Source organism: Hyperolius riggenbachi, chromosome 1, assembly GCF_040937935.1.
Source record: "Hyperolius riggenbachi isolate aHypRig1 chromosome 1, aHypRig1.pri, whole genome shotgun sequence".
In the NCBI taxonomy this organism is placed as follows: domain Eukaryota; kingdom Metazoa; phylum Chordata; class Amphibia; order Anura; family Hyperoliidae; genus Hyperolius; species Hyperolius riggenbachi.
In genome coordinates, this window is record NC_090646.1 from 341,590,172 (window position 1) to 341,601,832 (window position 11,661).

At 40.9% G+C, this 11,661-nt stretch overlaps 1 protein-coding gene across 1 annotated transcript in view; it reads left to right on the forward strand.

Annotated features, from left to right (window-relative positions):
• Positions 1-6,455, forward strand: part of LOC137511655 (calcium/calmodulin-dependent protein kinase type IV-like) — an 81,888-nt gene extending 75,433 nt beyond the window's left edge. The window contains exon 12 of the mRNA XM_068233997.1: positions 12-6,455. Coding sequence (XP_068090098.1) covers positions 12-242 — 231 coding nt within the window. The 3' untranslated portion in view covers positions 243-6,455. The remainder of the gene's footprint in view (positions 1-11) is intronic.
• The last annotated feature ends 5,206 nt before the right edge of the window (positions 6,456-11,661 follow it).

Consider the following 11,661-nt stretch of genomic DNA (forward strand, 5'->3'; position numbering starts at 1 on the left):
ATCCTTAATAGGCCGCAATGAAAGCTATAGTAGCTTCAAGTCGCTTAGGACACCACAGCAATATAGAGAATTCCAGATGTGTGCAAGAAGAGCCAAAAAAGAATGAGTTCTCAGGGGCTGTGTCTGAAGAACCCCATTTAGCAGCTGAACAGCAAAGCATCTCACAGGACCCACCACCGAAACACGAACAAGAAGAGCATCCCGCCAGCACACAAGCAACACTCATTGGAACCGGCACCTAGCGACAGCATTATTTTATTTTTTGAAAAATATAATCCATCAGTACTACTCTAAAGTAGTTATATGAGCCAGTAACCTTTGAAAAATGCTAAGGACTTTCTAAAGCAAATGAGGTGCTAAAAAATGTAACATGTTAAAAATGAAACATGAAGAAAAGACAGCAGCCATACATAAATTACAAGGGCAGACTTTTGTAACTTAGTGAAATAAATCTGTAACAGTAACGTAATTGTGTAAAATGCCAAATCCTAATTGACAATTTTAGCACCAACAGTTGGTGAACTTGTGAATATCTTTTATTATAATACAACCTTTTGGTAAAACAGTAGGCAGCATGGTGGACAAACAGATAGCATTCTTTCCTTCCAGCAATAGACTTTCAGAATCTAAATATCAAGTTTGTATGTTCTCCACCATTACTGTGTAGGTTGCTCTTGGTGCTTTATTTTACTCCCATATTCTAAGAAAGACTTCTAGGCGTAATGGTTTTTAGTAATTGGTTGTAGAATGTAATAGAAACATTTGTCTCCTAGTCCTTTTTGTACCTTGTGAGCCCGATTTACAAAGTTCCAGGAGCAGCAAGTGCATTTCCTCACTTTGCACCTCTAAGGGATCACATTTGCATACCATAATGACTTGCACTTATGTTCAGGATGTAAACCATAGCAATGTGGAGGGATCCTCGGCTTGCAATGATGACCAGAAAACTCAGATTTTCCTTTTATTTAAATTTTTTTTGAAAATCACGTTTTATTGCTCACAATTAAACAAGAAAGTAAAAACCAATACAGAATACAGTATCTGTCAATCTTATAGAAAGGGTGAGTTATATGCGTACGTTAAAAAAGGGCGTCGGGAAAAAAGGGCGCAGGGTTTTAAATGATAAGCACGAATAACGTTTAAAAAAAAATTGTAGTATATTTCGTTTAAAAATAATGTTTTATAAAGTTATAAATCATTAAATAATGTGTATGAAATCGGCAATTGTAAAAACTTTAATCTTCCCTGTTTAAAAAGTGAAATGTATAATAACGTTTTATAAAAGATTAATAAGAATTTTACTAAAACTATACCTAACCCTACTCTCACACAGAACCCTCCCTGTACCTACCCCTACCCCCTAGACCCCCCCTGGTGGTGCCTAAACCTAAGACCCCCCTGGTGGTGCCTAAGCCTAAGACCCCCCTGTTGGTGCCTAAACCTAAGACCCCCCTGTTAGTGCCTAAACCTAAGACCCCCCTGTTGGTGCCTAAACCTAAGACTCCCCTGGTGATGCCTAAACCTAAGACCCCCCTGGTGGTGCCTAAACCTAAGACCCCCCTGTGATAAGCATTAATAATGTTTTAAAAAAATATTGTGCTGTTTTTCGTTTAAAAATAATGTTTTAAAAAAATATTGTACTGTTTTTCGTTTAAAAATAATGTTTAAAAAATATAAATCATTAAATAATGTGTAATCATATGAAGCAGTCATAAAACATTAAAAGTCTCTGGGCGCCGCTTGTAAAACGTTATTTTTCTCCGGCGCCCTTTTTTCCTGTTAGGCGTCCATTAGACAATATTTATTATGGGAGTGAATGGCGGCGCCCTTTTTGTCCACCTGCCTCATGCGCCCAAATTTCCTGCCTCTGAGTTACATACTATACATATAACATCAAGAACTCACTGAGCCACTCCTATCACAGGTAGAAAGTCTTCTAGTTTAAACAAAGTAATCGTAAATAAATGTCAATACAGCAGAAACCAGTATAACCCGCCATGAGCCTATATTACCATAGAAAAATAGAAAGAAACAAGAAGAGGAAAGAGGAAAAGAGTGAATAAGAAAAAAAGAGAAAATAAAATAAAAAGATCCTAGTCACCCACCTGCCAATAAAAATCCCTTTTATGTTAATTTTTACACCTTAAATATTGAACAAATAAATACATATAAAATAAAAAATGAATATTTAAAAAATGAATATTAATCAATGGTTCTCAACATATTTATATTTAAATCTGATATTAAGTTATATAACTAAAATTAATACCTTCTACTCCATAGAAATGAACAGTTGCTTGTGATTCCAAACAGGTGTATGATCATCAGGTATGACACTGCTTCATCATACTTTCAATCTTGTACACACCTTTAATATTGATTGGCCAATCACTGACCAATTTTACCACTTCCTTGTAGTATTTACATACACAATATGTTCATAGTATTCAAAATTTGTTGACCTTCATACTGCATGGAGGTGGTAAAATTGGCCAGTGATTGGCCAATCAAAATTGAAGGTGTGTACAAGGCAGCCAACTGGCCAATGACTGGCCAATGTTATCACTTTCATATAGTATAAGAGCTTACCTACACAATCTGTTCATTGTAATCAAAATGTGTTGGCCATCATGCAGGTGGTAAAATTGGGCATTGATTGACCAATCAAAATTGAGTGTGTATATGCAAACAAAATTCTTGTAGACACGTAAAACATGTCACCCGGCAGAGGTCGATACCCGGCCCCTTGGGCGATATTCCAGGGGCGGGGCTAGAAGTGTTGCTAGCCTGCAAGTCACTGATGTGTTCTGTTCCTATGTGGGGGACAGAGCGGTGCAGGAGTGAGGTCGTGCGGCAGGCGGAATAAGTGTATAGAACAATGCTTTTGGCCGTTGATTGTTCAATAAGGTTTGGGGGCTGTTGTACACTCACTGTATTCTCAGGAGCGATGGTCATTATCTCCTACCTTGGCAAAGTTTCATCTGACATGTGTACGAAGCATTACACTCTCTGTTAAGGCTCTGCCTCTAGAATAGTGAAGACTTTTCTAAGCTTAACACATTATCATACATTAAGCTTGTGAACATGTGCATTAGGTTAAATTGGGGAGCTAATTGGATTTTGCAGTTGCATAGCTTTACTAGGATTCCTATGAGCAGTAACATACTAAATAATTACTTATTTACCATGTTTACAATATTCAAATTCATACAGAAACACTGTAAGAAATATATATTTCAAGCAATTTCCTTCATTAAAAGTTTCACAAAAATCATTTTATGCACTAATAATCTTCATTTTATATATTAACCTCTCTGGCGGTTATCCCGATCTAGGGTCGGGGAGAAAAACCGCAGCTAAGAGCGGTAATCCCGACCTCTGCTCAGGGTAGCCACCGGAGGCTGAATTAAGCAGTGCGCGCAGCGGGAGCGTTTATACATACCTCCCAGGGATTCCGACATTGGCTGACATTCTTCTTCCTCTCCTCCGGGGCTCTGCTTTCAGCTGGTGAGATCGCCGGCTGTCGTCATGATGACAGCCGGCAATTTCACTTTAGAGTTGCAGCGCCACCTGGAGGATGGAGGTCTAAACTTCAGCGCTGGAGCCAGGGGGGTGAGTGATTGCAGAACTGCTGCAGATCTCCCTGACAGCATGATTTTTTCCAGTTTTTAGGGTCTGAAAGGGTGCAAAAAAAATTGCACCACTTTCAGACCCTAAAATCCGGAAAGAATCATAATGCCAAGGGGGTTAATGACCTAGTTGATGCAGTAGAAAGCAAAGTTGCTGTTTTTGCAGATGATACAAAATTGCGCAGAATCATCAACTCTCAGGAAGATAGTGACATATTGCAGCAGGATCTGGATAGGATGGCTATATGGGCACATACATGGCAGATGAAATTCAATGTTGAAAAATGTAAAGTCATGCATTTTGGTCGTACCAATGGTCTAGCACCATACAAAATAAATGGGAGACAGTTGGGGACATCAAACTTGGAGAAGGACTTAGGAGTACTCATCAATAACAAGTTAAGTAATCATATTCAATGCCAAGCTGCTGCAGCTAAAGAAAATAACATTTTGGGATGCATTAAAAGGGAAATAAAAGCTTGGGATGTTAGCATAATACAGCCCGTTCAACTCCCTGGTAAGGCCGCATTCGGAAGACGGAATTCAGTTCTGGGCACCGCATTGTAGGAAGGATATTGCAGGTTTAGAGTAGGTGCAGAGACGAGCAAATAGATTGATTAGAAGGATGGAAGGTCTCACGTACCAGGAAAGGTTAGATTAACTGGGCTTATTTAGAAAAAACGCCTTAGAGATCTAATTAACATGTATACCTGTAAATACATGATAGTGCAATATAAATGCTTGGCTGGTGAGCTTTTTGCCCCGAGGCTTGTGCAAAGGATTAGGGGACATGATCTGCACATGGAGGAAAAAGTTGTATCCATTTATTTAGGAAAGGGTTCTTTATGGTAAGAGTGATTAAAATGTGGAATGTATTATCGCAGGAAGTAGTTATGGCAAATTCTATATCTTCGTTTAAGGGGGCTTAGATGCTTTCCTTGCGTTGAAAGACATCCATGGCTACAATTACTAGGTAATTACCAGTGGTGTTGATCCAGGTATTTTTTATGATTGCCATCTGGAGTCGGGAAGGATTTTTTCCCCTTTTGGGGCTAATTGCCTTTGTAATGGTATTTCGTCTTCCTCTGGATCAACAGGGATATGTGAGGGAGCAGGCTGGTGTTGTACCTTATCTATTGGTTGAACTTGATGAACGTATGTTCTTTTTTTTTTTCAACCCAAATAACTATGTAACTATGTAAAATATGTAATGAAATGCTGAGGCTACTTTCAGATACGATGCAGTGCAATTGTCCTACAGCATGAATCCCTGCCACAGGACAGTCGCGCCGCACCATTAACCTTGCACATTACCCTGCGGCAGACTGTGCCCACTGGGTAATATGCACAGCTCTGCTCCCGCTCAGTGACGTGCTCCCTGCTGAACAGGAAGTATGTCACTGAAGTTTCATCGGTCTGTGCTTACATGCCACACCACAATCGCAATTGTGCTTTCACACATACTGCGTTGCCATTGACTTGCATTGCTGCCTAATTTATGCAGTGGGTATGGATCATGCGGCAAAGCACTGCAGAGTTTGTGGTGACCTTGCATCAATTTTGCTACTTCCATCGCAGCACAATGCCATAGTATATAAGTTCCCATAGATCAGGGGTGGCAAATTTTTAAGGCCAAGGGCCATATTGCTGTCCTTGTGAGTGCCAAGGGGCCAAACTAGTGAAATGAAACCCAGTTTTTGCTGATTGCCATTAGGTACACCATGTCTGTGACATTTTACTAAAAGAATTCCACGGGAAATAACCCATATACCAAATGCAGTTAGCACCGTGGCAGCTGCTAGTCAGTGGCTGTTACTGCTGCTGCCTCCTGCACATGACACCACGGCTAGGGCCGGCGGGCTGCTTGGATTTACAACTTTAAAAAGCTTTGGTGGACACCAGAAATGGCTCGACGGGCTGCATTTGACCCCCGGGCTGGGCTTTGGACATGCCTGCCATAGACTAACACTGCCATAGCAACGAGCTGCGTCGAGGGAGAGTACCGCAAGGCGTGGTATCGCTCCATATGTAAAAGGGGCCTGATGCTTTAACAATGAAAGAATATGTTTGTGTATATTAGAAGTATAAATCTTGATGATTACCGTACATACTGCTGAAAAATAAAAGTTTGCAGAAAGTGACAGTAAAGACAGTTAAACGCTTTAAAACATATAATTATAGAGTAAAATATTTGCTATAAATTGTAAAATTATTAGAACATACTAGAATGTGCAATGAAAGACCTTGTATAGAAATTAGCCTGTATTCAATTTACTTTTTAGCAAGTTTTTTTCTTAGGCGATAATTTTTAAACTTCTTTTAAAATATTTTTTTCTGCGCTCTGCATTTGAAGGGTACCAAGAAGTAGGTGAAAAAGTGCTGTCAAAATTATTCTGAGTATTTTCTTGATTGTTGCTGGCTTAAAAGGCCTTGTATTAATTAGGTTTGAAAATATCACCTAGGAGAAAATTTAGGAGAAAATGTGAATCGGATTAAACCCAAAGTTTCACCTGGGTCATGTCAGACTACAGTATAGTCATGGTTATCAAATGGTTCATTAAATGATGATGTATGTTGCAACATGCACAAACATGTATAGGCCATTTATTTTCCATAATTGGACCATCTCCAGTTTTGTTACATCATGGGTCATCATCAAGTATTGTGGCTTTAGCAAATTAGACAGTGTAATGTGATTATTTATGTGAACTGCTTAATGTTCTCTGTAAAACACTGCAGTCAATGTGATGTAAAACTGTAAAATAGACGCAATATTATGTGGTCATCTTATAAAAGCAAACTTTCATCTATTCTATATGAGTGAGTCTTGTTTAGTTTAGAAATTACAACAGTTTAACAGTTCCCTTTGCCTAGGTCAAGCTGCCATATGAGTGTTTCATTGTCATTTGTTTTTTAATGTTTGTGCAGAAATAATAGTCAACATAACAGTTTCAATATAATTTTGTAGTATACCACATTAATAACAATTAGTTGTCATTAATTGCTGATTATTCTGTTTTGAGGTCATGACCTTAATTGGACTTTTACTTCTAGCAAAAGTCAATGGGATTCACAAAAACTTTCATGCATGCGGCAGCTGCGATCACCAGGCTGGATGCTAAGCAGTGATCGGCCGTGATCTGCTGAAACCACAGACTTCAGCAGCTTCCAACCTTACATGAAAAGATATACATAGCAATAAATAGGGAAAAGATACAGTCCAGTGTACATTTCCCTATTTATCTTCACAAATGTCACTCCCAGGTGGGTAAGCCATTTGCAATGTTCATTAAATAAATGTGCAGTAATTATGATGCCCAGTAATCAATGGACACACAAGCATACACAGCAGTGCGTGAAAAAAATGACCCAACCCCCCCACCCCAAAGCCTTATTACCCACACAGGTTGGGTTGGCCCTGGCTACGCCCAACAACATTGCTTCTACTTTTAAAATTGGATGGGGAGTACATTTCAAGTGAAGGAGTAGAATCCTCCATTCCCTCCCTTCCACAAAGGGGGGGGGGGGGGGGGTCATCCATACCTCCTTGAGCACAAAAAATGAGGGAGGTGAGATGATACAATGAGAAGGGCATATGATGCAGGGAGTCATCAAATAACCACCCCTACTAAGACAAAAAGGGTCTTTCACAAGACTCTTCACCTAATTACCATAAAGTGCTAAAATGTAATCAAAAAACTATTAAAGCGTTTAAAAATTTAATTTTCTTGCTCAAAGTCTTCTGCATCGTTTGAAATATATATATATATATATATATATATATATATATATATATTTTTTTTTTTTTTTTAAGTTGATTATAGAATATTGTCATATTGATTGAAAAGTTGCTATTCTCAGTGTCTGTCCTCTTTAAGTACCAGAGCACAGGTGATGTAATGCTGCTTGCCCAAGCTATGTTTAGTAACTCAACTGGATGACGCAGTAGGGTGCTGTAGCTTGGTTGTATCACTGTCAGCAAGAAATTACCCCATGGGGTTTGCTTGAATCTCATACTGCCAGTGACCTAACCCAGCCACATTATCTACCAGAGCCTATAAATATAGGCAGGGAGGGAGCTCTGAAGGGAGTTAAAAGTGTACCTATACCTATCCTGCTTACTTGCTTTTGTTGGCAACCGTATAGAATGTTTATAAGTAACACAAAACACAGAAAAAAAAACCTCATACTTACCTCATTAAAGCCATGTGCTTTCACTGATCTTTTCTTTGGTTTTCACTCTCTGCAAATGCTAATGCTACATAGAGAGGCAAGAACAGCCAATCAAAAATGTTGCTGTGGCCCCATCGCTTTGCCCTAAGGGCCTTTTTCCACTACCCTGCGATTTGATTCTGATTGCAAATTGCAAGGTACATTAAACGAATGGAAACTGCAGCAGCAATTTCCATTAGTGCGATCTGATTGCGATGTGATTTTGGTCAAAACGCGATCGTCGTCCTGCCGCGTTTTGGCCGCGATTGAGCTTTACTATACTGAGTATAGTAGCTTAATCGCATGGTGGAAATTGAAACGCGATTACGATTGTGATCGCGATCGCATTTCATAGTGGAAAAGAGCCCTAAGAGCCTTTTTCCACTACCCTGCGATTTGCGATTTGATTCTGATTGCAAATCGCAAGATACATTAAACTAATGGAAACTGCAGCAGCAATTTCCATTAGTGCAATCCGATTGCGATGCGATTTTGGTCCAGGCGCAATCGTCATCCTGCAACATTTAGGATGCGATTGAGCTGTACTATGAGTATAGTAGCTCATTCGCAATTGCATGGTGGAAATTGAAACGCGATTACGCATTTCATAGTGGAAAAGAGCCCTCAAGCCTTGTACACATTGTTTGCCCTCTGACCAAAAAATAACCAGTCTATAATTGTAATGGTAGGTTTACTGTAGCTGTGAGAGACAAGATAACAACAAAAGAACCCTCAAAAACCCAGTGCCCCAAAGTCAGATCTTGATGTGCATTGTAATGAATAAAATAAGTATTTTATCCCCTATCAACCAGTAAGATTTCAGGCTCCCAGGTGTCTTTACTGTATGCAGGTAATTAGCTGAGATTAGGAGCATTATCTGTAAAGCCCCATACACACACTCAACAGCGGTCTTTTTTAGGCTCTCCATGTCCAAATGTTGAATTGACTTCTTATCAGTCTTATCAGCTGCTTGAACAATAGCAAGAGATTTTTTTAGGTGTTTCACAAGAAAAGTTATGAGAGCCTAATGCTGGGCATACACGGCCCAGATTCTTCTTATCAATCGAGCCGCTGATGGCTCGATTGATCATTTCCGACATGTCCAATCACCGCGTGAATCGATTCCCGGCTCAATCCCCGCAGGCGGACAATAGGCAAAGACAAAGCGCTGAGAAGGAAGTGCCCGCGGGGACGAGCGGAAATCAATCCGCGCGCACGCCCGGACGAGCGGTGACGCGCCGCCATCGAGCCGCTGGCTCGATACCGGCGCACTATCTGCTAGATAGTATGCCGTGTATGCCCAGCATAAAGAGACCACTGTTGAGTGTGTGTATGGGGCTTAAAAGACTGCTGTTGAGTGTGTGTATGGGGCTTAAAGGGAGGGTTCACGGAGAAAAAAAAATACTAATCCATTTAACTGGGGCTTCCTCCAGCCCGTGGCAGGCAGGCAGGACGTGCCCTCAACTGCTTGGGGCAACACAGTCAAGTTTTCGAATCCACCGTGTTTCTCTCTGCAAGAAGAGTTTCTCATAGTCTACCCCTTTCAAATCCTGGGCAAGAACCCACTGGGCAAGCATTTCACTGCCCCAAGCAGTGAAATGCTTTCTATGGCCTGGTGCACACCAAAAAACGCTAGCAGATCCGCAAAATGCTAGCAGATTTTGAAACGCTTTTTCTTATTTTTCTGCAGCGTTTCAGCTAGCGTTTTGCGGTTTTGGGAAGCGTTTTTGGTGTAGTAGATGTCTTATATTGTTACAGTAAAGCTGTTACTAAACAGCTACTGTAACAAAAAACGCCTGGCAAACCGCTCTGAAGTGCCGTTTTTCAGAGCGGTTTGCGTTTTTCCTATACTTAACATTGAGGGCCCGTTCACACTGCACGCGTTTCCAGCCGCGTTTTGGAAACGCGTGCAGGTGGCCAAAACGCACGACATCAGACATTGCATAGAGTGCAATGTCTGATGTTCACACAGCATGCGTTCCGGACCTGTGCGGTCCGGGAACGCATGCTGCACGCAGATTTTACAAAAACGCGCGGCTGTCCCATTCACTTTTCAGTGATGGGATCAGCCACGCAACGCATACGAACGCGGACATGCGTGCGTTCGTACGCGTTGCGGTCCGCATGCGTTGCAGTCCGCATTTTGTAGTCTGAACGGGCCCTGAGGCAGAAACGCATCCGCAATCCAAAATCTGCTGCAGCCCGGGAGTATGCGTTTCTGCAAAACGCCACCCGCTCTGGTGTGCACCAGCCCATTGAAATACATTACCCTAGCGGATCCGCGCCCGCAGGCGGATCGCAAACCGCAGCGGAAACGCTCTGGTGTGCACTAGGCCTACAAAAGCATTTTCTTCTGTCTTTTGAGACCATCTATATTTTGAGATGAATGAACCCACTGGCTTGAAGGGATGTGAGTATTGTAACCAAGATGGCTTGAAGAGATCCCTTGCAGTATGTAATACCCATGTGTCTACTGAACAGTTTTAGCTGATTCAAATGTTTGTATGAAATGTATGTTTATCCTAATGCTTCGATTTATAATATATACCTACACACACAGTATCTCACAAAAGTGTGTATATATGAGTATTATGCTCAGTTTGTGGGACCATTCTGTTTGCACCCATAATTTTGAGGGGGCACTTGCGGGGTAGGAGACAGATGTCACATATAGCCAACATATACGGCTCCGCCTGCCATCTCAGCTGCGCAACCCCATGACCCTTTTGCCTGAAATATTTAGACTACTGGGGTAAAACATTCAGTATTGTCATAAACCTAACCGGAAATCACTTTTTATTATGTTCTTGGATCCTCTGCTTAACACACCTTATAGTTTTATCTACATAGAAGAATATGCAAGGGCAGTTCAGTTCATACATCGCATGGTCAATGATGCAAGTGTAAAATTACTTTACACACACACAAATCGCATATCACTGATGAGGCACAGGCATCGAACAACCGACAGCAGGAATTGCTATGGCGTCCACTACTTCCATTTCCTCTTGCCTCTTTGGTACATGGTACAACTGGAGGACCCCCACAGTTCGGTGATCCTGACTTCACTACCAGCAATGGAACACACCAACTCCCAAGCTTACCCTGTGCGATGCACCCATGTTGGTGCAATTTAAAATGCTCTTGCAGCGAAAGTTGGAACAGGCTACAACTAGGCTTACTGCCCAGTTTAAAGAGATATGGAAACCAGTTGCCTGCAGATGTGACCTGGAGGACACACTGCACAACACAACAGTGCTGGAAGAGATCTAGAGGAGATGCATGCTGAATTCAAAGCTGCTTATAACATGATGGAACATTACAAGAACTGGGTACGATGAGGAAATCTGCGAGTATACAGTATGGTATACAAGAGTCAGTAAGAGACTTTACCTCAAACATCACAACCCACTAGACAATACAATGAAGACCTACAGGGCACTTAAAGAGGCACTGAAGCGAAAAAAAAAAAAATATGATATTATGATTTGTATGTGTAGTACAGCTAAGAAATAAAACATTAAGATCAGATACATCAGTCTAATTGTTTTCAGTACAGGAAGAGTTGAGAAACTCCAGTTGTTATCTCTATGCAAACAAGCCATTAAGCTCTCCGACTAGTTAGTCGTGGAGAGGGCTGTTATCTGACTTTTATTATCTCAACTGTAAGTGAACTGTTTACTTTTTCTCTGCTAGAGGAGAGGTCATTACTTCACAGACTGCTCTGAAAGAATCATTTTGAATGCTGAGTGTTGTGTAATCTGCACATATTATAGAGTGATGCAATGTTAGAAAAAACACTATATACCTGAAAATAAAA